General features: G+C 43.1%; 2 protein-coding genes across 3 annotated transcripts in view; one reads left to right on the top strand and one right to left on the bottom strand.

Annotated features, from left to right (window-relative positions):
• The window catches only part of Nup44A (nuclear pore complex protein Nup44A), a 541896-nt gene that overhangs the window by 135595 nt on the left and 379650 nt on the right, over positions 1-26651 (top strand). For both annotated transcript variants that reach the window (XR_011715428.1, XR_011715429.1), the window contains exon 10: positions 18104-18237. The gene's annotated coding sequence lies outside the window, so the exon portion shown is untranslated. The remainder of the gene's footprint in view (positions 1-18103; positions 18238-26651) is intronic.
• Positions 1-26651, bottom strand: part of LOC139760950 (uncharacterized) — a 198008-nt gene that overhangs the window by 3982 nt on the left and 167375 nt on the right. Inside the window, exons 9-13 of the mRNA XM_071684736.1 lie at positions 9451-9601; positions 7280-7425; positions 6296-6458; positions 3093-3208; positions 1494-1695 (exon numbers count right to left, since the gene is read on the bottom strand). Of these exons, the coding sequence (XP_071540837.1) occupies positions 1494-1695; positions 3093-3208; positions 6296-6458; positions 7280-7425; positions 9451-9601 (778 nt within the window). The remainder of the gene's footprint in view (positions 1-1493; positions 1696-3092; positions 3209-6295; positions 6459-7279; positions 7426-9450; positions 9602-26651) is intronic.

Here is a 26651-nt window from a genome sequence, read left to right on the forward strand (position 1 = left end):
TTCGATCTAGGTCACACAGTTCGAACAGGCTGCCTCGTTGAACCTTGCCCTGTCTCAAGCTTCGTTTGAGGCCTCAGTGGACAGTTCGGATTCCAAACATAATGAGACCCAAAGCAGTTGGGATATACAGTGGCCTACCCCTCGTACCCATATGTTCCCTACTTCATACACCGTGCTGGTGGGTGACGCTTGGAGGAGATCCCGTACCTCTACCTGTATGTACACTTGGATGTCATATAACCAGATCTCTGACACCTCTAAGACCTGATTGGGTCTGTAACGTATGCTCAATGTTCGAAAAATCCCCAATGTACTATCTTAAATCTTCCCGGTACATCTCCTACCCAGTGTAGGATCACTTTAATTGCTGGTGATGTTATCCTTACCCACAGTCCCCCTCTCTACCTTCAGCACCTGAGAGGGCTTCTCAGCCTCACTCCTAGGATAACGTAAGGCGTATCCCAGCGTAACACATCCTCGTCGCTGTTGAGGTCCATCGTCTTACGTCTGTTCTCAGTCCGTAATAGACAATTGCCAGACCGCCAACAGGGCTAGCCGGCACCAAAGTAAACAAACCCGGTCTATGGTCAATAGCTCCTAGTCTTGTCAACATCCCCTGTTCGACCGTTAAGCAGTGATATTACTCCACACTGCGTCTCTCCAAATTTGCCCCTTCGTCGCCACCACTGACGCAACACAAAACGAGTCCCACACGAGAGACCCAGTGCGACATGAAGTGCGAATGCGAGAGATCCGACAGTATCTCTACTCGAGCGAGACCACGAAAGAAGTGCTTCTTGGGTTTACGTACGAGATCTTCCGTTTTCTGTTCTTTAGTTGATGTGAATCAAGCTTTCAACCTGAGGTCTCCTTTGAAGCTACAATTGTTACTGTCCCATCTGTCTTAAGCTCTTATCTTGCTAAGGACAAGGAATGGCTAGTTCCTCATAATCTCCAATGGAAATCGGGTTATAAAAGTAGTGTCGTGTGCGGCTGTCCCCCCCCAACGAATGTTATAATCATCATTCACTTTTGTTCTTATGGTCTCATTCATTACCAAACTGCTACTCTGAACGAAACTTTAGCAGCATTTTCTGCTTTAATCGTAGTCATTTTAGATCTCTTCCTTGACAAGAGATTCAGATTCATGCGGGAACATGTTAATTCTTTACGAAACTCGGGTGCTCATTCCCAGGAGAAACTTTTACTCTAAGCTAATCAGGGAAGCCATTGATTCGTACTCGAATGTGACGAAAGACGTCCAACCTAATTCATTGCGTAAAACGCGTACATACGCACATAGTAAAGATAAACAAATCCCCTCCCTTTCGTATCAACCCACACAGACAAACACGTACTCACACACACACACACACACACACACACACACACACGAGTGTAAAACTGTCTCCCCGCAACGCCCAAATAGTAATAACACACACAAAACACCATTCGCCACCCCAGGACACATCATTCGTCTCCCCAGGACTCACAGTTGACTGGTACGCCCTCGGGAGCGACCTGCTCCGCCTTGGGCGTGTCCGTCTTCAGGAGGAGGGTCGTCTCCTGGCCTCGGGCCTTGGCGTGGCTAGCATACACGTCCATCAGGTAGTCCCTTCCAGGCGCCAGGGAGGTGATGTTAAACCTGGGCTCACTGCTGTTGTAGGCCGCCACCACCACAGGTCCCTCCCGCACCTGTAACACCGGTCGTTAGTGCACCGTAACGCTAGTGATTAAACGTCCATTTACACCTGTAATTAAAGGTCTATTACACCTGTGATTAGTGGCGGATGACGTGTGCCTCCCACCATTACTGCTGGGCCGCCCTTTTCGTCCTCCTGTACCTGTGATATATGTGGTTAGTGGAACCAATGCATCTGTGGCTAGCGATCACGTCTACATCTGTACGGCATTTGTTGTCACTCTTCTCATAACACCTGTGTTTGATACGCTAAAATATCATTCCTTAGCGGCCATTCCCACAGCTGTAACACCCCCTGCTTGTCTCAGCCATCCCCACACCTGTAACACTAGTCTTTGAAGAACCACTTGTGCACCTGTTACATCTGTGGTCAGACCCCTTCTGCAACCCTTGTCCGTAGCAGCATCTGTAACATCTGTCCTTAGACTGAGACTCCCACACTTCTCACATTTGTCCTGAGTGGTATATATATATATATATATATATATATATATATATATATATATATATATATATATATATATATATATATATATATAAAACGAGGGTACCTTACGTTTGCTAATACAGGAACCTGATAGATTCTGACACAGGTGTCTGATGGTGTCTGACACGGGTATATAGCGGTTTCTAACACTGAAGCCTAATGTTTTCTAACAGTGATACCTAATTATTTCCGATACGTGAACCTGATGGTTTCCACCACTGATACCGAATGGTTTCTAACACAGGTAACTAATGTTGTCTAACAGGACTTGATGATTTCAAACATAGGTACCTAACAGTTTCTTACACATGTAACTAATGGTTTCTGACAGTTCCTAACATATTTACTTAATGGTTTCTGACAAAGGTATACCTAATGCTTTCATACTCATGTCCCTGACGGTTTCTAAGATAGGCACCTAATGTTTTCTAACACACAGGTACCTACCTAACGGTTTGTAACATATGAACCTGATGCTTACTAACACATGTACTTGTTGTTTTCTAACACACGTACCTAATGGTCACAGTGACACCTGTAACATATGTGTCTAATTGCTTCGTCTGTTGCACTAGTCCTGGTCTTTGACTTGTAACAAGTGTGAATAATGACTTTACATGAATGAGCGCAGTGGACAGACTCTGAGTGGTGCAGAATCTCTCTCTCTCTCTCTCTCTCTCTCTCTCTCTCTCTCTCTCTCTCTCTCTCTCTCTCTCTCTCTCTCTCTCTCTCACGCACACACATACACACATACACACACACACACACACACACACACACACACACACATACACACACACACACATGTATAGCTGTGTATAGCTAAATCATAGCTGACAAAGAATGGGGTAAGTGCTATCTACACGACGTTCATCCTGGAAAACAAACAAGGCCGGTCCTCACCACAATGTGGTACGTTTGCGCCAGCTGGCTCGAGGTGACGCCCTGGGAACACGTGACTCCAGCTGAGTCAGTGGTGACGTCATGGTAATGACAGCCAATGAGCGGGCTCGGCTCATCTGTAAAAGAAAAAAAAAAAACAAAAGACAGGAGGAAATCACACATCAAAGTTGTCATTTGACGTTTTATCTGAATAACGGGACAGTGGAAGATAGTGTGGTCACAAGGGTCACGTGTTAATGAGGTGGGCATCCCTGATCGTAGGGGGATGTATCTGCGTGTAGATCACTCCATGGATTGAGGTGAACATGGGGTGTGTCCAGTCTGCTGTGGGAGGAGGAGGAGGAGGCTTGAAGGGCAATAGGTATGCCTCTGAGGGAGAGAAGGGTAGCGCCTGGTGTATAGGTTTATAGGTGTAGTCTTACCTGAATACTTATCATTGTAGAAAGAGAGAAAGTGATGAGCCGTCTCCTAAAAGGGCCACAGCCCTACATTTGAGGCCACAGTGGTTCGTGTCTATGGAAGTTGGCCACATCCACTCACGTGAGGCCACAGTGGTCCATGTCTAAGTAAGTTAGCCACATCCACTCACGTGATGCCACAGTTGGTTCGTAACATGATGAATATGGCCACACCCCTTCATGTGAGGCCACAGTGACCCATGCCATGATTAATATGGCCACATCCCTTCATTTGAAGTCACAGTGGTCTGTGTCATGAGGGACATGACCACCTCCATGTATGTGAGGCCACAATGGTCCATGTCATGAGGGATATAACCACAGCGATGCATGTTAGGACACAGTGGTCCGTGCCGTGACGAGTAAGGCCACATCCATGCAGACGAAGCCACTGTGGTCTGGGCTGTAAAGGATGTGGTCTTTTGAGGGTAAAGTGGTCCGTGCCATGAGGGATATGGCCATTTGTGGGCACAGCTGTCTCTGCTGTTATGGATGTGGTCATTCCATAACGTGAGCCAGTGAAGGTAATGAACAAGATGGAGGGAAGGAAAACCACTGGTCTTCGGGGAGCCTCGTAATTCCAGGATTTTCAAGGTTTAAAAGGAGATGCCATGGGCTCTAGATTAGATCAAAGAACAGTGCTGTGATTGGGAGGGGGAAAAAAAAAGACAAGACGTTGGTGGAGGTGTGTGTGTGTGTGTGTGTGAGAGAGAGAGAGAGAGAGAGAGAGAGAGAGAGAGAGAGAGAGAGAGAGAGAGAGAGAGAGAGAGACTGACTGATTACAGTAAGCCTGTGGGACGCGACAGGTGAGGCACTGGCGAGTGGAGATGGCCCCCTCGGATGTGTACAGCCTGTGACGACGCTCAGGGAAATGGGATGTTTGTGAGAGATAACAGGTAACTAGGCTGTAGCGACTGTGTGGAAAACTAATCCGTCTACTTTAGACTGATAGACATAGCACAGACCGAACGTGTCTCAATTCAGGATATGTCGAGTGAAAGGGGAGGGAAAAAAAGGGGCAAGAGAAAAGGAAAGTATAAATCAACCAGGGTTCAACGGGGGGTATTACTAGACTTAACTCCTAGAGGTTAGAAGAAAAATAAATGGAGGGGGTGGGGGCTGGCTGCAGGAGGAGGGGAAAGACAAAAGAAGATACCACACAGCTCAGCTGTTCGAGGAAAGAAAGAAGTATCTGAAAGGTCAATCCTCAAGTGTCCAGTCGCCACACAGAAGCCGAGGGAGGCAGCAGCTTAGAACCTTCCCCTGGTAGCAGGGACACATGGAGACAGGTCATGGGGAACTAAGGCCAAAAGGATAACTGTGGAACAGGTGGAAGGCCAGCGACATCACGTCTTACTGGAAGGGATGACTGTGACGAAAGGCTTTGAATTCCGAACTCACAAACGTAGAGTTCGATGAAGAAAAACAAGTGTTAATGATGAGTTATGAGAACAACAGTGTTACTGATGAGTTATGAGAACAACAGTGTTACTGATGAGTTATGAGAACAACAGTGTTACTGAGTTATGAGAACAACAGTGTTACTGAGTTATGAGAACAACAGTGTTACTGAGTTATGAGAACAACAGTGTTACTGAGTTATGAGAACAGCAGTTACTGAGTTATGAGAACAACAGTGTTACTGAGTTATGAGAACAACAGTGTTACTGAGTTATGAGAACAGTGTCACTGAGTTATGAGAACAGCAGTTACTGAGTTATGAGAACAACAGTGTTACTGAGTTATGAGAACAGCAGTTACTGAGTTATGAGAACAACAGTGTTACTGAGTTATGAGAACAACAGTGTTACTGAGTTATGAGAACAACAGTGTTACTGAGTTATGAGAACAGTGTCACTGAGTTATGAGAACAGCAGTTACTGAGTTATGAGAACAGCAGTTACTGAGTTATGAGAACAACAGTGTTACTGAGATATGAGAACAGCAGTTACTGAGTTATGAGAACAGCAGTTACTGAGTTATGAGAACAGCAGTTACTGAGTTATGAGAACAACAGTGTTACTGAGTTATGAGAACAGCAGTTACTGAGTTATGAGAACAACAGTGTCACTGAGTTATGAGAACAGCAGTTACTGAGTTATGAGAACAACAGTGTCACTGAGTTATGAGAACAGCAGTTACTGAGTTATGAGAACAGCAGTTACTGAGTTATGAGAACAACAGTGTTACTGAGTTATGAGAACAGCAGTTACTGAGTTATGAGAACAACAGTGTCACTGAGTTATGAGAACAGCAGTTACTGAGTTATGAGAACAACAGTGTCACTGAGTTATGAGAACAGCAGTTACTGAGTTATGAGAACAGCAGTTACTGAGTTATGAGAACAACAGTGTTACTGAGTTATGAGAACAGCAGTTACTGAGTTATGAGAACAACAGTGTCACTGAGTTATGAGAACAGCAGTTACTGAGTTATGAGAACAGCAGTTACTGAGTTATGAGAACAACAGTGTTACTGAGTTATGAGAACAGCAGTTACTGAGTTATGAGAACAGCAGTTACTGAGTTATGAGAACAACAGTGTTACTGAGATATGAGAACAGTAGTGTTACTGAATTATGAGAACAATAGTGTTACTGAGAACAACAGTTACTGAGAACAAGTATTACTGAGTTATGAGAACATTAGTGTTGCTGAGTCAAGGACAACAGTGTTACTGAGTTATGAGAACAACAGTGTTGGTAAACCTCCCCTCTCCCGACAACAGATGCTTGGGAATGCTCACCAACGATGAGGATGTTGAAGACGCAGGGCTGGCTGGCGGGGCCCACCTCGTTGTTAGAGAGACACTCGACCCTCTGGGTCCCGCCACCGCTGCTGCTGTTGTCTGCTACTGCCCAACCCACAGACGCCAGCCCCTGGTCCTTGTGGTGCAGGGGAGCCCTTATCTGTGGTGGACACGGATTAGGGGGTAATGGAGAGGAGAGGCCTTTTATATGTGGTGTAGACGGGTCAGAAGTATAGGTAAGTGGTGGACAGGAGACCTTGTCTGTGGTGGACAGGGATCAGGGATACAGGTAAGTGTGGTAGGGAAGCCCCTTTGTGGTGGACATGGATCAGGTATATGATAAAAGGGGAAAGTCTTATCCGTCGTGGACAAAGGACGTTCATCAAATTCATGGCACGAGAGAGAGAGAGAGAGAGAGAGAGAGAGAGAGAGAGAGAGAGAGAGAGAGAGAGAGAGAGAGAGAGAATAAAACGAGGACATTAGGGGAGAGAGAGAGAGAGAGAGACAGAATGACAATACATTTCTATAACGTAATTATTACATATAAACGAACCGGAAACAAGGCCTTTATTTATCATCCTCATTTCGCATTTTCACATTCACGTAATGCAACCATCTCTCCCCACTTGCTTTCTCTTCCATTCTATTACCTTTAACGCTATCCTCGCTGCTTACATAGACCCATTTTTTTTCCCTCCTCTCTATGAGATGAGCTAGTGTGCTCCTCCACGGTGTTCACCACCGCCACTAGACCCAACAACCTCCACCATACACCCTGTATTCACCATTTCCTTACCCCTCAGAGCCTTTACGTATCACTGTCATCTCCATCTGTTACCTCCACCAATTATTCCACGTACGATCTATCATTTCCCAATAAAGTCTCAACCCATCACAATCTCCACCATCAAGGTTATTACTCTTCCCCTCACCATCATTAGCGTGTTCACTTCCCCAACAGAGCCAAGGAGTGGAACTTACCTGTTCCATGCTGGGGGTGAAGGTGACGCTCTCCCAGGTGTAGGTGACCTCTGGTGGAGAAGCCCTGACGTGGCACTCCATCTCCACCTTCTCCCACACAGACGCCAGCACCTCCCTGACACCTTCCCACGCACACACCGGGGCGTCTGTGTGAGAGAGAGAGAGAGCCTTGTTAGTGCTTTGTGAGGGTAGTGTGTGGAAGTGTGTGTGTGTGTGTGTGTGTGTGTGAGAGAGAGAGAGAGAGAGAGAGAGAGAGAGAGAGAGAGAGAGAGAGAGAGAGAGAGAGAGAGAGAGAGAGACGGATGTGATGGCGGTGTGTAAGAGACGTTTGTTGGAGATTCTGGTGGTGTGCGGGAGAGCTGTGTTGTAGGGAGGAAGAGATCATCTTCTTTGCGGGAGAACCTCTTGTTACTGGAGAGCTGGGAACGCTGGAGTTCATAGAGAGAGCTTTGGTCGATCGGTTCTCAGGGAGAATATTTGAGATGTACTTAAAAAAATTGAGGAAGAATCTTGAAACTTTGTTGGAATTGTGGCTGGATAGTTCTGAACCTTAGTGAAAGTATTAAGGAGAACCTGAGACTGACTGATGTGACAGAATATATTTGAAATATATCAATATTTCAAAGTTAAGAAAAAGCGTTTGGAACTGACACGAGGTGTAATAGAACAGTGTTGAATTGTAAATGCTGAGGAGAAACGTTTGGAACTGATTCGAGATATGATAGAACGCTGTTGAACAATATTGTGGATGTTAAAGAAAAACGTTTCGAACTGCTTCGAGGTGTAATATGACAGTGTTGAATAAAACATATTGGAGATTTTAAGGAGGAACGTTTGAAGCTGATTCGAAGAGAAATGACAGTGTTGAACCTTATTGAAGATGTTAAGGAGAAGCATTTGAAACCGATTCGAATTAAGATACAGCAGTGTTGAACCTTAATGAAGATGTAAAGGAGAAAGGTTTGAAACTGGTTAAAGGTGTGATGGAATACTTTCGAGCCGTAGTGGAAATGTTAATGAAAGACTTTTAAAACCCTTTAGGAACGTGAGAGGACCTAACTTTTCTTACTGTGAGAGGTGAAAAACTTTACTTGCGGTGGAGAGAGAGAGAGGGAAAAAAAAAAAAATAGTTTGTCGAGGGTGTAAAGATGAGGCCCCCATACCCTGTTGAAAGGATGAAACAGGTCTTTAAAATCTTGTGAGGGAGAAACTCTTTTTTATTTTGAGCTCTCGTTGGTGGTGAGATGGAGAAAAAAAAAAAATGTCTAGCCTTTTAGCGATGTTTTAGACATTTTTTTTTTCGTTTTTTTATGAGCGTAAACGTCTTTTTTTTTTATTTGTGAATTGTTTAAAGAACACCTTTGGAAAACTTAAGAGATGATAGCAACTGGATTCTCTAAGTTTTCCTTAGTGATGCAGGAGAGAGAAAATTCGTGATTGCTTGTGTTGCCTAAAGGGAGGCAAGGCGAGATGGGCACCGACCTGGTGCTGGAAACATGATCCGAGGTGAGGTACATCCGTAAGTGGGGTTTAACCCAAGTGAGGATAGGATCCCAGCCAGGATATAATCCTCTCCAGGACAGAACCATAAGGTGGACACAGTCCTAAGCTGGGATTAGCCTCAGCCAGTGTTAAAACCCGGATGGGATAAGCTCATAGGCTGCATGAGACCCGATGAAGAATAAAAGCCGATCTGAGGTAAAAGCCCAACTAAGATTAAACCCCAGATAAAGATTAAACCACTTTTCGGTTTTAAACCCCAGGTACGATTAAAACCCAGCTTAAGTTGAATCTCAGCTGAGCCCAGCGGCGATCAAGCCTCACATGTGAGTAAAGCTTAAGATTAAGCCCCAGCTATAATCACACCCACGTCAGAATTAAAACCTATTGGGATTAAACTCCAGAAACAGCGATTACAAGCCCTTGTTGTCAGGATTGTACCCTGCCTACGATTCACACTCGTCAAGGACGCCACACCTCAGGAGCCTCATCTTAGAATACGTACATTAATTGCCAGATATGAATATATCATGAATAATCAAGTAAATAGATCCCTAAACGTAGAATTAACCAGAGTTAGACACGAAGACATTTTGCCATGGGTACAATAGATCCCTAAACATAGAATTAACCAGAGTTAGAGACGAAGACATTTTGCCATGGGTACCCACACTCAATGTGCAGGGCGACGGCGTTGCTCTGACCGTCTCCGACGGTGTTGGAAGCGAGGCAGGTGTAGAGGCCGACGTCCCTGTGGTCCAACTGGAGGAGTGTGAGGCTGGGCCCGCTTCTCACCACCTTGGCTCGGTGGAGCGGACGACCCTGAGGGCGGAGGAAAGAGAAAGGGTTTTTTATAAGCCACACACTCACATGAAAGACTATACATTGTATTTTAAATGGAGCTTATCTATGTAATGAAGCTATTTTTGTAACACTTTATGTAATATCAGGCTAGTGGGGTATGGTACAGAAGACCCCTTTTGTGACCTCTGTAACCCATTTTTTTTTTTTTGCGCCACCGCTTACCAGATGAACATGGGGTGCGAGGTGAACTGGCCAGGGATGCCGGCACAAATCTCTCTCTCTCTCTCTCTCTCTCTCTCTCTCTCTCTCTCTCTCTCTCTCTCTCTCTCTCTCTCTCTCTCTCTCTCTCTCTCTCTCTCTGTGTGTTTACCCGAACGTCTGTAACTTTGATTCGGTACGGCAGCGACAACAACGATCTTCGCTTATTCCGGAGTCTTCTCAGTAAGACTTGCTAGCTTCAGCCGAGTGTAGTAGAATGATCTATCCTCACTCGAGAAACTTCCCGATGGCGTCTAAAGCGAGTCATTGTCACGTCTCTGACGCTCAGTCTTTCTCTGGGGGTCGTGACGCTACGTTGTGTATTACGCGTTCGGTTGAAAACACGTTTTCTCTCGGGAGATAAAAATGTTTCGCTGCTTTGTGATGGCCCCTGATCAAAATCTTATAGGAAAGAAGCGTTCTTATTTACCATCGTAAGAGCTCTCGAACACTGTTGGAAAGACCTTGGAGAGATTTTGATCATAATGATTTTTTTCTTTCGTGTGTGTGTGTGTGTGTGTGTGTGTGTGTGTGTGTGTGTATGTGTGTGTGTGTGTGTGTGTGTGTGTGTGTGTGTGTGTGTGTGTGATTACTGTTTGTGTACGGAGAGAGATTTTGCATTTTCGTTGCCCCATCTGCCCACGCACATTTGTTTTATGTTGGTATATACGTACGTCATCGCGTGTGTAAGTCTTTTGTTTATGATAGGGCGGTTAAAGGAGAGGAAGATTAGGTGGGACAGTGGAAGGGAATAGATTGATATGGAAGAGAAGACTGAAGTGTGTATAGGTGTGAGGTGCCAGTTTTTTTTTTCATGCCTGTGGTCATCTGGAAGCGTGTTTTTGGTGCCTCATCTATATACCCTCCCCAGGCAGACTAGGGGTGTGTATGTATCACTGTTGTATCTATGGGTATATGAAGGAGATTCACTAAGCTAAGCTAAACACTGTTCATCATGTACATCGATGGATGCCTGGAGCCTCCCTGAGTGTTTTGACGCTTCAGGGGAAACCAAGGGTGTTCCATGTTTGTACTGTTGTCCAAATCTCGTATTTGTCCGTAGTTCGTATCATGGCTCTCTTCAAGTCTATGCCACACTTTGTGGACCGCTTCTTTGAGGTATGAACCGACTGGCTTAATATTCAATCGCTCGTGCTGTTCTACTACGGCGTTTTCAATGTAAAAGGGTATTTTTCATTTATGACGAATTGTAGAGCCTTATGTTGTATCCTATATAACATCAACATGCGTGATTAGGAGGCGAGGAGCGGTGGTATAAGTGAGTAAGTGAGGTGTTTTCATGGGTTTGACTACGTATAATTTTCTGGGTCGTCTGGTAGGTGCTGGAATCTATACAGACGCGTCAAAGCCCAGATCTACCTCCCTTGAGCAGATCTCTTGGTGATGTGATCTGTTCATCATACCCACAGACGTTAGTGTGTGTGTGACACCCAGGATTATGCAGCTCTTCTCTATGTGCAATCATGTCGCAGACTACGATTACGTTGCTGGTGTTTTTTTTTTTTTCACATTCTTCCCCGGCGCTACTGTCGTAAATTTGTCTATATGCTTGTCTCCCAGTCCATTCTTTCGACGAGTTTGTTTAGTCTGCAAAGCCTACACTCACTCACACACTCTCTCTCTCTCTCTCTCTCTCTCTCTCTCTCTCTCTCTCTCTCTCTCTCTCTCTCTCTCTCTCTCTCTCTCCCTTCCTTCCCTCCTCTTGACCTCATCAGTAAGCAGGGCAGCAGATGATGAGCCCGCCGACTAATAACACACACACACTAGTCTGCTTCACATGAGTTTCTTCTGTTTGCTCACCACATGACTCCCGCTTATTGGTAAAGTGAGGAGAGAAGGCGAGGGAAGGAGGGAGAGGACGAGGAGAGAGAGAGAGAGAGAGAGAGAGAGAGAGAGAGAGAGAGAGAGAGAGAGAGAGAGAGAGAGAGAGAGAGAGTGTGTACCTACCCAATATATAAATACCTCCGGCGAGGATTTGTCATAGAGCAGGGCCAACGCGTGGCGCTCACCGCATGTATACGTACAGTATATCACTGTCAGCCTTGAAAGAGGAAGTGGCTACCTAGGAGTACACACGACAAGATATTTCCCCCTTATATATGTAGCAGGGTCATGTCGGTCGTTACAGTGAAAAGAAGTTGGTTATAACGCAGGCGAGAGGTGACCTTCGACCTGGTAGCGGCGTCATCGTCACTGGACGGAAAGGAGTACAGTCTCGTCAAAGTCACTCTACTCCAAAGAGTTCCATCATGGAGTGCAGCAGCTGCAGCCTCTTCGAAGTTGCAAGAAGCTCCATAGAACGAGTCCTGGAGATGTATGATAATGATGATGATGATATTGATAATAATAGTAATAATGACAATAATGATGATAATGGTAAGAAAAATAATAATAATAATAATAATGATAATAATAATAATGATAATTATAATAATAATAATAATAATAATATCATCGTCCAAGGTTTAGCGCTGTCTTGCCACGGTTGATATAAAAGAGACCTCCGCCTCCTCCTCTTCTTCCTCCTCCGCCTCCTCTTCCTCCGCCTCCTCCTCCTCCTCCGCCTCCTCCTCCGCCTCTCCTCCTCCTCCTCTCCCGCCAAGACAACACGGTAGTTTGTCTGTGGCCTCCGGTCCGCCCCTGCCGGTGGGTACACACGCCAGGGGGGTTCTAACCTAAACCTAACAAATACCGTCGATCCGTCACACACACTTTTACTGCTCCCTGGTTGTGGGGGAGGAAATGGGAGCAGTGGCTCCCCTTACGGCATCCCAGATTTTACGGTAACCACACCACCCCCGCCACAACACACGACACTCCCTGTGTTATCAGTCACTCATTCCTTCGATGCCTTATTTCATTTTTTCCCGCTCGAAGTTTTTAGAATTTTTGGTTTTGATAGTCTCTAGGGGGTCGTGTCTGTTCCTATCATCCATTGCACACGTCTGTACTATTTTAAATTCGTCATGGTATCAGACATAAGCTATTTCTTGTTTGCTAGTGTAGGATTATAAACTTATTATTACCTATTCGAACACTAAGGGAAAGGAATTCTACAGTCTTGAATCTTACTATACCATCATACAGCTATATAAACGTCTATATGCCTTCTGTGTGTTGTGTGTGTGTGTGTGTGTGTGTGTGTGTGTGTGTGTGTGTGTGTGTGTGCCTGTGTGTGTGTGTGTGTGTGTGTGTGTGTGTGTGTGTGTGTGTGTGTGTGTGTAATCAATCATTCTGTACAGAATTGGGGAGGGAAGTGTACACTCGTGACGGCCCCATCTCATGACCTTCTGTATTCTCTTAGCGTTCGCAACCTCACCATTTTGCTCATGCCATCCATCCACTTACTTTACAAGTATGTCTGGACGTCTTTTCTTTTCTTTTTTTTTTTTTAACAGAGTGTCTTACATCTGGTTCCTTAACCTAACCATCTTTCGAACACTTGTGTTTGTGATTAATAATTTTCATGTCAAGGGGAGAGAGTTTTTTACACTCGTGTTACCCAACACACACACACACACACACACACACACACACACACACACACACACACACACACACACACACACACACCGGCCTAAGCCGGATATGTTTGCGTTGTACTCATTCGTGTGATGTGTAATTAATCGTGCACGGTCAGCCAATTCCGCTTTAACTTTTACGTGCATAATGAATGACGCATTAAAGTCAGCCTGTCTGATCATGGCCGTGTTGGTCAATGTGCTGGTGAGCGTCGTCGGGTTCTGTACAGTACGTAGTAGACTTTGTGTGTAAATCACAATCCGTCAGCAAGTAGCTGTCTGTAATCAACCGAACAATGGAAATTAAACGTTATAGGAAAATATCTTATATATATATATATATATATATATATATATATATATATATATATATATATATATATATATATATATATATATATATATATCCCTGGGGATAAGGGAGAAAGAATACTTCCCACGTATTCCCTGCGTGTCGTAGAAGGCGACTTAAAGGGGAAGGAATGGGGGTCTGGAAATCCTCCCCTCTCGTTTTTAATTTTCCAAAAGAAGGAACAGAGAAGGGGACCAAGTGAGGATATTCCCCCAAAGGCTCAGTCCTCTGTTCTTAACGCTACCTCGCTAACGCGGGAAATGGCGAACAGTATGATTGCGAGGCGTGGGCTATGGATAGAGATGTGCGCAGGAGGATGGATGTGCTGGAAATGAGATGTTTGAGGACAATGTGTGGTGTGAGGTGGTTTGATCGAGTAAGTAACGTAAGGGTAAGAGAGATGTGTGGAAGTAAAAAGAGCGTGGTTGAGAGAGCAGAAGAGGGTGTTTTGAAATGGTTTGGGCACATGGAGAGAATGAGTGAGGAGAGATTGACCAAGAGGATATGTGTGTCGGAGGTGGAGGGAACGAGGAGAGGAGGGAGACCAAATTGGAGGTGGAGGGATGGAGTGAGGGAGATTTTGTGTGATCGGGGCCTGAACATGCAGGAGGGTGAGGGGAGGGCGGGGAATGGAGTGAATTGGAGTCATGTGGTATACAGGGGTTGACGTGCTGTCAGTGGATTGAATCAGGGCGTGTGGGGCGTCTGGGGTGAGCCATGGAGGGCTGTGTGGGTGTGTATATTTGCGTGTGTGGACGTGTGTATGTACATGTGTATGGGGGGGGGGGGGCATTTCTTTCGTCTGTTTCCTTGCGCTACCTCGCAAACGCGGGAGACAGCGACAAAGTATAAAAAAAAAAAAAAAAAAAAAAAAAAAAATATATATATATATATATATATATATATATATATATATATATATATATATATATATATATATATAACCCACGTTAATTACACCAAAAATTGAGCGGCAAGTTTCGCCATACATTAGCAAACCACGGGTACGTGGGTAGCCTGACACCTCTCTCTCTCTCTCTCTCTCTCTCTCTCTCTAACCTTGCAAATATGAGGACACAGTCAGTACAGTGCATAGCGTGTGTGTGTTTGATGTATATAAGATTTATATGTGATGATACACTCGAAAGTTAATTAACAGGTTGCGCTACGCTGCAATCCTGTCATCCACTAGGATTTCCGTAAAGTACATTAACAAGCCGAGTTATTTGCCGGAAGAAGAAATGACATAGTGTTAACAGATTCCCTTGCGTTGCTACCACCGGAAAATTAGAGTGCGAGTGACCAAAATTTCAAGATAAAAGATTAATGTAACGTATATATATATATATATATATATATATATATATATATATATATATATATATATATATATGAGAGAGCTTGGGAAGTGAGTCAGTTGTTGTTCGCTGATGATACAGCGCTGGTGGCGGATTCATGTGAGAAACTGCAGAAGCTGGTGACGGAGTTTGGTAAAGTGTGTGGAAGAAGAAAGTTAAGAGTAAATGTCAATAAGAGCAAGGTTATTAGGTACAGTAGGGTTGAGGGTCAAGTCAATTGGGAGGTGAGTTTGAATGGTGAGAGGCTGGAGGAAGTGAAGTGTTTTAGATATCTGGGAGTGGATCTGTCAGCGGATGGAACCATGGAAGCGGAAGTGGATCATAGGGTGGGGGAGGGGGCGAAAATTTTGGGAGCCTTGAAAAATGTGTGGAAGTCGAGAACATTATCCCGGAAAGCAAAAATGGGTATGTTTGAAGGAATAGTAGTTCCAACAATGTTGTATGGTTGCGAGGCGTGGGCTATGGATAGAGTTGTGCGTAGGAGGATGGATGTGCTGGAAATGAGATGTTTGAGGACAATGTGTGGTGTGAGGTGGTTTGATCGAGTAAGTAACGTAAGGGTAAGAGAGATGTGTGGAAATAAAAAGAGCGTGGTTGAGAGAGCAGAAGAGGGTGTTTTGAAATGGTTTGGGCACATGGAGAGAATGAGTGAGGAAAGATTGACCAAGAGGATATATGTGTCGGAGGTGGAGGGAACGAGGAGAAGAGGGAGACCAAATTGGAGGTGGAAAGATGGAGTGAAAAGTATTTTGTGTGATCGGGGCCTGAACATGCAGGAGGGTGAAAGGAGGGCAAGGAATAGAGTGAATTGGAGCGATGTGGTATACAGGGGTTGACGTGCTGTCAGTGGATTGAATCAAGGCATGTGAAGCGTCTGGGGTAAACCATGGAAAGCTGTGTAGGTATGTATATTTGCGTGTGTGGACGTGTGTATGTACATGTGTATGGGGGGGGTTGGGCCATTTCTTTCGTCTGTTTCCTTGCGCTACCTCGCAAACGCGGGAGACAGCGACAAAGTATAAAAAAAAAAAAAAAAAAAAAAAAAAAAAAAAATATATATATATATATATATATATATATATATATATATATATATATATATATATATATATTGGAAAGGATCACAATTTTGCGCGTGATCAAGATATTCCTATGAGTCCACGGGGAAAATGAAACACGATAAGTTCCCAAGTGCACTTTCGTGTAATAATCACATCATCAGGGGGTACACAAGGACTCATAGGAATATATATATATATATATATATATATATATATATATATATATATATATATATATATATATATATATATATATATATTAGTACAATAAAGATAAGCTTTTAAGTATAAGGTAGTTGATGTGTGTTCGTTAATTCGTCTGACATGGTAAGGATGTGGAAATATGTTGAATGAAAGATCTAGCTCAAGTGAAATCAGAATGGCGTGCTGAGTCTTAGGCAACAGCAGCTTCCCCCGGGATGAGTACCTTCACACAAGACTGTACCCATTTGTCATTCATCGGATGTCAGACACTCTGGCCCTTACAGACGTTTTCTTCCCTTGAATGTTAAGTGACATTTCGGCCTCCACCGTTACTTCGTCCACAAACACTTACCAACACAAGTAAACCTAACCCAACTAAACCAAATCTAGCCTAATGTAACCTAACCTAACTAAACCACACCTAATAACCCAACTAAACCAAACCTCGCCTAACCAAACCTAACTTAACCCAACTGAACCAAACCTCACCTCACCCAACCAAAATCCCACCAAATGTAAAATACAGATGTCTCACATGGTCCCATTCGCCCATGTGAGACAGACCTCTCTTCACACCAACCCACGCACACTCACGTAAACATCCAACCTGTGCTTTCAACTTTCAGCAGTTTTTGCACCCGCTGTTCTGTTGGGCGACTTAGGTCACTCATCAACAACATACTTCCACATCAAAGTTGTCCTGAATATTTTTAGAATCTGCATTTATCAAGTTTAAGCTCATCATTGCGATTTCTCTTTTACAGTGGATACTCAAGAGTGTCTTATTGACATTCTCTCTTTATTCACTCCTCTTATCCACTTGTACACTTCGGTGATATCACCCCTTTACTGCTGCCTTATCTAGGGAATGCAGATTTGTGTCATGTTTGTCATCCTACTCTGTCTACCTCTCAAGAGACTATTATATATACATCTTGTACAACGGTGCCCGAAACCGCACTGCATGATCACGGTGAGGTCTCGCTGAAGATAGATACAGCTGCAGTATCACATTTGCACTCTTATAGCTCACACTTCTCGGTATAGATCTATGTGGTCAATTCTCTTTACCTCAGACAGTTTTACAGATTTGCCTCGGTATTAAAATGGTGCTTGTCAGCACACCAAGGTGCTTCTTTCACGTACTGGTTTTTCAGTCTATATGAGAAGTGATATACTGTGCCCATGTTTTTTTTTTTTCCTGTCATTATTAACCACTTCACTTTTGTCGGTATGAAATTTCACATGCCATTTTTTTTCTGCCCCTCTTTCAATCTGTTAATTTCTAAGATTATCTTGCAGTGTTTTAAGACCCCCCCCCCCCCTCACTTGAAATTGCCCTCCTTCATATTTTTAAATTTTCGGCAAATATACTGATATTGCTGGTGATTCTAATGCCTAAGTCACTAATATATATATATATATATATATATATATATATATATATATATATATATATATATATATATATATATATATATGTATATATATATATATATATATATATATATATATATATATATATATATATTATAAATAAAGGAGGCCCCAAAACAGATACATAAGGAACGCCACTGTGTCCTTATTCTGATTTATATCCTGTAATGTTTATAATCATATGTATCACCTGTGATGTAATTCAGTTCAATAATGTCTAAGCAAACTAAACCAGACCAAACCTATTCCAACCTAACTTACCCTAATCAAACCAAGCTTAACCTAATCTGATCCCAATCTAACCTCAGGTATCGAACGCTCCGCCGGTACTGGCCGAAGCCTTAAGAGTTGACAGAGGCCGAAGCGTCGTCCAACCGGGAACAATGTGTTGGAAATACTCCACCACCAGAGCGAATGGTAGACCTCAGACCTCTCGGAAACGGTAAGTGTTATGTAGCATTATAGTGATGGTATGTGTTTAGACTGAATTCGGAGTATGGTTTTCGAAGCGATCGTTCGAGTCGGATGAATAGACTTATTTCTATCACGATTGATTGTAAGTAATTCTAAGTAAAGCGGTTGATATTTCGGAAAGCATTCGATTAAAGTCCCTTATTCTAGAGTACGAGCAAATATTAATGTTACATTGGTGTATTTGTACCTCGGGAAATAGAAATTTGGTTGACCGGCCCTAAAGAAAATCGAGTGATGAACAGACAAGCCTCAGAACACTTCGACGTTGTATGTGGTGCTGCCTCAGAAATCGTTCTTGGGACTGACTGACTGAGTCTCTCCCTGATATACATCATGTATATTGATGATACTAATATTGGGCTGTGTGGTAAGCGTTCAAAGCCTGCTGCAAACGATACCAAACTGTGAAGGAAAGATATGATAGCGGGAGTGGTGTAGCGGAGGGGGGCCACCAAAACGATTCTGAGATAGACAGTTCCCTATGAAAGTCATCGAAACGACCTTTAACCTTATTTGTATAGCGAAGAGAGGGTTAATACAGTTAGTTAAGGTTATCAAAGGGCTTCTAGAGTCTTGGTCGGAGGAGATTTTTTTTGAAGATTAGATCAGTCTCTTTTCAGCCTTAGGAATGAATGCAGCTTGTTGGAAAGAATTTCACTTTGAATATGGCAATGTTGGAGGGAGTTTATTAGTCTAATATTAAAGAGTAGTTGATGGTAACGTCATAATTTCGTTTGGAATCAAAGTAACCGGATATATCGCTTCAGTTTTGCTTTGAAAAAAAAAACACCTAACAGGTAATATCTGTCATCTGTTTTGTAATCTTCATTTGAAGTCTCGAGAAAACCTTTTGATCTGTTACTGTGTTGTTTTCCTTTGTCTTTGTGTGTAGGTATAGATAGATGCAATTAAGCAGTTATATATATATATATATATATATATATATATATATATATATATATATATATATATATATATAAAATCTTCATTTGAAGTCTCGAGAAAACCTTTTGATCTGTTACTGTGTTGTTTTCATTCGTCTTTGTGTGTAGGTATAGATAGATGCAATTAAGCAGGTTTATATATATATATATATATATATATATATATATATATATATATATATATATATATATATATATATATATATATGTGTTTGACTGAACAGGTACGATTTTGAGGGACATAATTTACTCGGGGGATATCGTAAGCTGGAATTATTATTTAGCTGCTAGGGAGACCAGGTCAGAAATGTTGAAACTATTACAGTCATGTGGAGACACCGCTGAAACGTGAAAATTGTCCAATCAGATTTATTTAGTTCCAATCCCTGTCTTCAAAATTTCTTTACGTCGTAGATTACATTAGACTGAGTTAGGTTATATAATCATGAATTATTCTATTCTGGATGGGGAATAATGTCTCTGTATTATTATTTTTTTTCGTCGTTTCGATGATGAATTTGTATATTTCTGTTTTCACGTCAATAGTTGTAAATGAAAGACCAATATTAGATTTTGTGCTTTGTATGTTTATGTTTGATGTGCAGTTTGGCTGGATGACCTTTAGCTGTTGATAGCCATTAGATCCAATAACGGAAGCATTTTCATCATTCGATGTCTGTCACGCATAGTGTATATATATATATATATTTTCAGTGGAAAATGGTCTCGTAGCTGTAGCAGGGACTGTGTGTAAATTTCACATTTGTATTTAATTAGGGAAATAACAAAATGATATCCTTTGCAGCGAGATGTATATTCATATTTTTTTTTTTTCTCCTCTGTGAAGTTTTATCCTTTGGGAAATTAGTGCTGGTGTAATTTTCACACTCTGTAAGCCCACCCGGCCAGGTTATATACCAAGCGTGATGGGAGGTCTCTGGACCTTGCTAGGTTATGTCAGAGGCGTGCCAGGAAATCGTCTGGACCTAGCCAGGTTATACCAGGCGTCTCAAGGATCTTCTGGACCTAGCCAGGTTATACCAGGCGTCTCAAGGATCTTCTGGACCTAGCCAGGTTATACCAGGCGTCTCAAGGATCTTCTGTACCCAGCTAGGTTATACCAGGCGTCTCAAGGATCTTCTGCACCTAGCCAGGTTATACCAGGCGTCTCAAGGATCTTCTGGAGCTAGCCAGGCTATACCAGGCGTCTCAAGGATCATCTGCACCTAGCCAGGTTATACCAGGCGTCTCAAGGATCTGCACCTAGCCAGGTTATACCAGGCGTCTCAAGGATCTTCTGGAGCTAGCCAGGTTATACCAGGCGTCTCAAGGATCTTCTGGAGCTAGCCAGGTTATACCAGGCGTCTCGAGAAGCTTCTGGACTTGGCCAGGTTAAACCGAGCATATCGGGAGCTCTCTGGATCTGACCAGATTTCACCGAGCGAGCCATAAGTTCCGTGAACCTGATCAGGTTGTATCGACCGTGTCACAACCAGGTTGTAGGTGGTTGTAGCGGAGACAACCTGTTCTCGACGTACCGTACACCTCAGGCAGGCCTGGAGAGTCATCATGCTGGACAGAAGTAAGAAATAACTTGGGAAAGACGGCCCTCTCGATGGGTGGAAATCATAATACGGTCGCCAGTTTCATCTGGCTTTCGTGCATTGGCGGGGTTTTGGAAAACGCCACGAAAGTTGGTCGCTGGTTATTTGACTGTGTAGTTTGGGTTGGATTTTATCCCCCGCCACCCGTTGAGGTAGATGGGTGCGTTCTGCTGTTTCTTCTTCTTCCTCTTCTTCTTCTACTTCTTCTTCTTCTTCTTCTTCTTCTTCTTCTTCTTCTTCTACTACTTTTTCTTCTTCTTCTTCTTCTTCTTCTTCTCCTCCTTCTTCTTCTTTCTTTTTTTCTTTGGTTTCGATTAATTTCTTTTGGCTCCAATATACTGTATAGTTTCCATTGTGTGATTTCCCCACTTATGTGATTATAGCTATATATGTCTTCTATGTGGAGCAGTTGCGTCTGATATTTGTAATAGTTCACTACCGGATTACCTTTATTCTCGGTCATACATATCGTGAAAGCCCTTGTCCTCTGGCTAAGATATAACCCAAGTGTTCTTTTTTTCATATAGAATTATATTATCAAATTTCTTTTTCATATTTTCAAATTGAATTTAAGATCAGATTCTCAGTCAAACCCTCCGCTCAGCCTCCACTAACCCTCCTGAATCCCAAAGGGGTAGTACTGGTAATAGTCCTTCTCCTCCCTGGTCGGTGGATGCCTAACACCTATTTCCTTCGAAGACGAGAAGAGCGTCCCTCCCTCCCGTGTCCGGGAGTGTAATTTCAGACGTCTTCCACGTCTGGTGTGGGTGTTTAAAACTGGGGTTGGCAGGGCGTTTGCTGAGTGCTTCTTGGGGGTCATTTCAATGTGTATTTGTTTTGTCTGTGTTGTGTGTTTGCTCCTGTTGGATGGGGGAGGGAAGAGGAGAGTGGAGGGAGAGGGGATTAGTGAGCATTGGCTGCAGAGGTTTAGAGCATGGGAAAGTTTTTTTTTTTCTTTTCTACCCAAGGGTTGGTGGTTGGTTATGGGTCAGTCTGGATGGAAAAGGTATAGTGCTACAGCAAAGATTTTCGTGCCGAGTATATTGAGGTGGGGATCTGTATATATATATATATATATATATATATATATATATATATATATATATATATATATATATATATATATATATATATGGTGTTGTTGTTCTCTTTAATCCAGAATAAACCATGTCAGACATAGGGAAAAATTTGATTTACGAGAATTATTATTCTAATTTCTTTCATATGTTGCCCCTATGTACCACAACAGTCCATTCACTCTATCCCGTGCACGCCGCGCACCCTCTTGCATGTTCGGGACTCTTTCACTGAAAGGTTATTTTACTCCATCATTTTTCATGTTTCCTTCATATCTGCTGCGTATGCCCTCTTAGTCAGCCTCTTTTCACTCATCCTTTCCATATGTCCAAACCATTTCAAAATAACATCCATCAGCTCACTCAACCTTATTTTCACTTTTGCTACCACACCTGTCTTTTCCCCTGTTGTTTCTCATTTGATCAACGCTCCTGACACTATATTTTGTCCCCATACATTCAGTTTTCAACACATCCAAACTCTTCCGTACTTTTTTTTTTTTTTACGAAAGTCCACGTCATGCATCCATACAACACCGGTTGGACAACTATGCTTTCAAGCATACCCATCTTTGCACTCACAGACGAAGACGTATCTTTCCAGACACTCTTCAGTACATCCAAGACTTTAGCCCTCTCTCCCGCAGGTGAACCGCTGGGTTTACTTTAGCTTCCATGGTTCCATTCGCTTTTTGTATCCACTTCGTCCAGTTTCTTTCCTGCCAAAATCACACTCCAACCTCTCTCTCTCTCTCTCTCTCTCTCTCTCTCTCTCTCTCTCTCTCTCTCTCTCTCTCTCTCTCTCTCTCATCATATAAACTTTTAGCTTTCTCGTCTCCCACACTCTCCCAGAATCGGACACCAACTTCTACAGTTTTTCACTCGGGTCTGCCTCCAGAGCCGTGTCATCAGCAAAACAGCAGCTGACTCCTCCTTCTAGGCCACCCGCCCCTCTTTCCTTTCTCCAAGACTCACGCATTTAGATTACACAGCCTCTGTGACATCACACACACCCTTGCCGCAGACTCATCTTCACATGGAACTACTCACCATCTTCTCTTCACATACACACACACACACACACCAGGAATCCTATCTATGCCAGTGCAGCGGAGGTGGAGGAGGATCACCACATTGCATAGCCAGTAACACAATGCAGGCGTCGCCGTCGTGATGTGTTTGTCTTGATGTGGCTGAGGATATGCTCTTTAATCTGCACCACAACCTCCAGCCAGCCAGATCAGAGAGAGAGAGAGAGAGAGAGAGAGAGAGAGAGAGAGAGAGAGAGAGAGAGAGAGAGAGGGAGTGTGTGGCCCACACTCACGTTACTCTGGTTAAATATTTCACCCACCCGAGGTTCTGCCTCCCAGTGACATTCACCTAATTTCCGGGTCCTTACGCTGTCATGGTCTTGATCAATAGTGAGGTGAGAGTTAGTGGGAGAGCAAGGACGAGAGAGAGAGAGAGAGAGAGAGAGAGAGAGAGAGAGAGAGAGAGAGAGAGAGAGAGAGAGAGAGAGAGAGAGAGAGACTGTGTGTGTGTGTGAGCAGAGAAAAGAAAATAAGCTGAAATCCTTTAGATATGTTGAACAATTCGGACAAAGTGGATCAAAGGCTCCCGTGTTATGATGACGAACTCGCCTCTCACTTAGGCTAGGAAGGTACCTGGTCTTTGGCAAGCCCCGTGTGAAAATGCTCGCCGTGTGCATATATTTATTCCGCTCTGCAAACATTGGGTCACGGGACAAAGAATGGGACAGCGAGGGACGGTTGGGAGAGGTGTGTCTCTTTTACATCGAGTGTGAATTGAAGCCTACAGTGTGGGGTGGGGTGTGGGGGTGTTTTCCGTACAGGCCTCGGGGCTTTAAGGTTGCTTGCTCTCAGGAGGAAGGTTGGGGGGAGGAGGAGGTTGTTGGTGTGTGTGTGTTTGTGTTTCCTGCGGCGCTAAATATAGCGATGACCCCCCTGGGCTGAACTGGTCAGGTTAGAGCTTTGATTTTTATGGATTTGCTCGGCTTGAATGGGAAGCTGGAGTAGCGTGTGTACGTGGGTGTATATATATATATATTATATATATATATATATATATATATATATATATATATATATATATATATATATATATATATATGAAGGTGAAATTGCACTTCAGTAGTACAGATAACCTTTGTCAATACTCTGCAAGACACAACACACAACCTGGTTCGCGGAGACAACCCACCTCATCAGGTGTGAACAGCTCGTGTAGAATTTCAAGTCCCCACAACCAGCACAGAGGGCGGTACATCCTGTGTTTACCGCCATGCCTCTGTACCAGCCTTTGTGCTGGTGTTGGGACTCGAAAACTTTATGAACTCTTGTTCACACCTGATGATAAAGAAGATTATCTGAACTCCTACTGAAGTGTGACTCCACCTCCATATATATATATATATATATTATATATATATATATATATATATATATATATATATATATATATATATATATATTATATATATATATATTTTATATATATATATATATATATATATATATATATCGTAAGCTGGAATTATTATTAGCTGCTAGGGAGACCAGGTCAGAAATGTTGAAACTATTACAGTCATGTGGAGACACCGCTGAAACGTGAAAATTGTCCAATCAGATTTATTTAGTTCCAATCCCTGTCTTCAAAATTTCTTTACGTCGTAGATTACATTAGACTGAGTTAGGTTATATAATCATGAATTATTCTATTCTGGATGGGGAATAATGTCTCTGTATTATTATTTTTTTTCGTCGTTTCGATGATGAATTTGTATATTTCTGTTTTCACGTCAATAGTTGTAAATGAAAGACCAATATTAGATTTTGTGCTTTGTATGTTTATGTTTGATGTGCAGTTTGGCTGGATGACCTTTAGCTGTTGATAGCCATTAGATCCAATAACGGAAGCATTTTCATCATTCGATGTCTGTCACGCATAGTGTATATATATATATATATATTTTCAGTGGAAAATGGTCTCGTAGCTGTAGCTGGGACTGTGTGTAAATTTCACATTTGTATTTAATTAGGGAAATAACAAAATGATGTCCTTTGCAGCGAGATGTATATTCATATTTTTTTTTTTTTCTCCTCTGTGAAGTTTTATCCTTTGGGAAATTAGTGCTGGTGTAATTTTCACACTCTGTAAGCCCACCCGGCCAGGTTATATACCAAGCGTGATGGGAGGTCTCTGGACCTTGCTAGGTTATGTCAGAGGCGTGCCAGGAAATCGTCTGGACCTAGCCAGGTTATACCAGGCGTCTCAAGGATCTTCTGGACTTAGCCAGGTTATACCAGGCGTCTCAAGGATCTTCTGGACCTAGCCAGGTTATACCAGGCGTCTCAAGGATCTTCTGTACCCAGCTAGGTTATACCAGGCGTCTCAAGGATCTTCTGGAGCTAGCCAGGTTATACCAGGCGTCTCAAGGATCTTCTGCACCTAGCCAGGTTATACCAGGCGTCTCGAGAAGCTTCTGGACTTGGCCAGGTTAAACCGAGTATATCGGGAGCTCTCTGGATCTGACCAGATTTCACCGAGCGAGCCATAAGTTCCGTGAACCTGATCAGGTTGTATCGACCGTGTCACAACCAGGTTGTAGGTGGTTGTAGCGGATACAACCTGTTCTCGACGTACCGTACACCTCAGGCAGGCCTGGAGAGTCATCATGCTGGACAGAAGTAAGAAATAACTTGGGAAAGACGGCCCTCTCGATGGGTGGAAATCATAATACGGTCGCCAGTTTCATCTGGCTTTCGTGCATTGGCGGGGTTTTGGAAAACGCCACGAAAGTTGGTCGCTGGTTATTTGACTGTGTAGTTTGGGTTGGATTTTATCCCCCGCCACCCGTTGAGGTAGATGGGTGCGTTCTGCTGTTTCTTCTTCATCCTCTTCTTCTTCTTCTTCTACTTCTTCTACTTCTTCTTCTTCTTCATCTTCTTCTTCTTCTACTACTTTTTCTTCTTCTTCTTCTTCTTCTTCTCCTTCTTCTTCTTTCTTTTTTTCTTTGGTTTCGATTAATTTCTTTTGGCTCCCATATACTGTATAGTTTCCATTGTGTGATTTCCCCACTTATGTGATTATAGCTATATATGTCTTCTGTGTGGAACAGTTGCGTCTGATATTTGTAATAGTTCACTCCCGGATTACCTTTATTCTCGGTCATACATATCGTGAAAGCCCTTGTCCTCTGGCTAAGATATAACCCAAGTGTTCTTTTTTTCATATAGAATTATATTATCAAATTTCTTTTTCATATTTTCAAATTGAATTTAAGATCAGATTCTCAGTCAAACCCTCCGCTCAGCCTCCACTAACCCTCCTGAATCCCAAAGGGGTAGTACTGGTAATAGTCCTTCTCCTCCCTGGTCGGTGGATGCCTAACACCTATTTCCTTCGAAGACGAGGAGAGCGTCCCTCCCTCCCGTGTCCGGGAGTGTAATTTCAGACGTCTTCCACGTCTGGTGTGGGTGTTTAAAACTGGGGTTGGCAGGGCGTTTGCTGAGTGCTTCTTGGGGGTCATTTCAATGTGTATTTGTTTTGTCTGTGTTGTGTGTTTGCTCCTGTTGGATGGGGGAGGGAAGAGGAGAGTGGAGGGAGAGGGGATTAGTGAGCATTGGCTGCAGAGGTTTAGAGCATGGGAAAGTTTTTTTTTTTCTTTTCTACCCAAGGGTTGGTGGTTGGTTATGGGTCAGTCTGGATGGAAAAGGTATAGGGCTACAGCAAAGATTT

The sequence above is a fragment of the Panulirus ornatus genome, chromosome 38, assembly GCF_036320965.1.
Source record: "Panulirus ornatus isolate Po-2019 chromosome 38, ASM3632096v1, whole genome shotgun sequence".
NCBI lineage: Eukaryota > Metazoa > Arthropoda > Malacostraca > Decapoda > Palinuridae > Panulirus > Panulirus ornatus.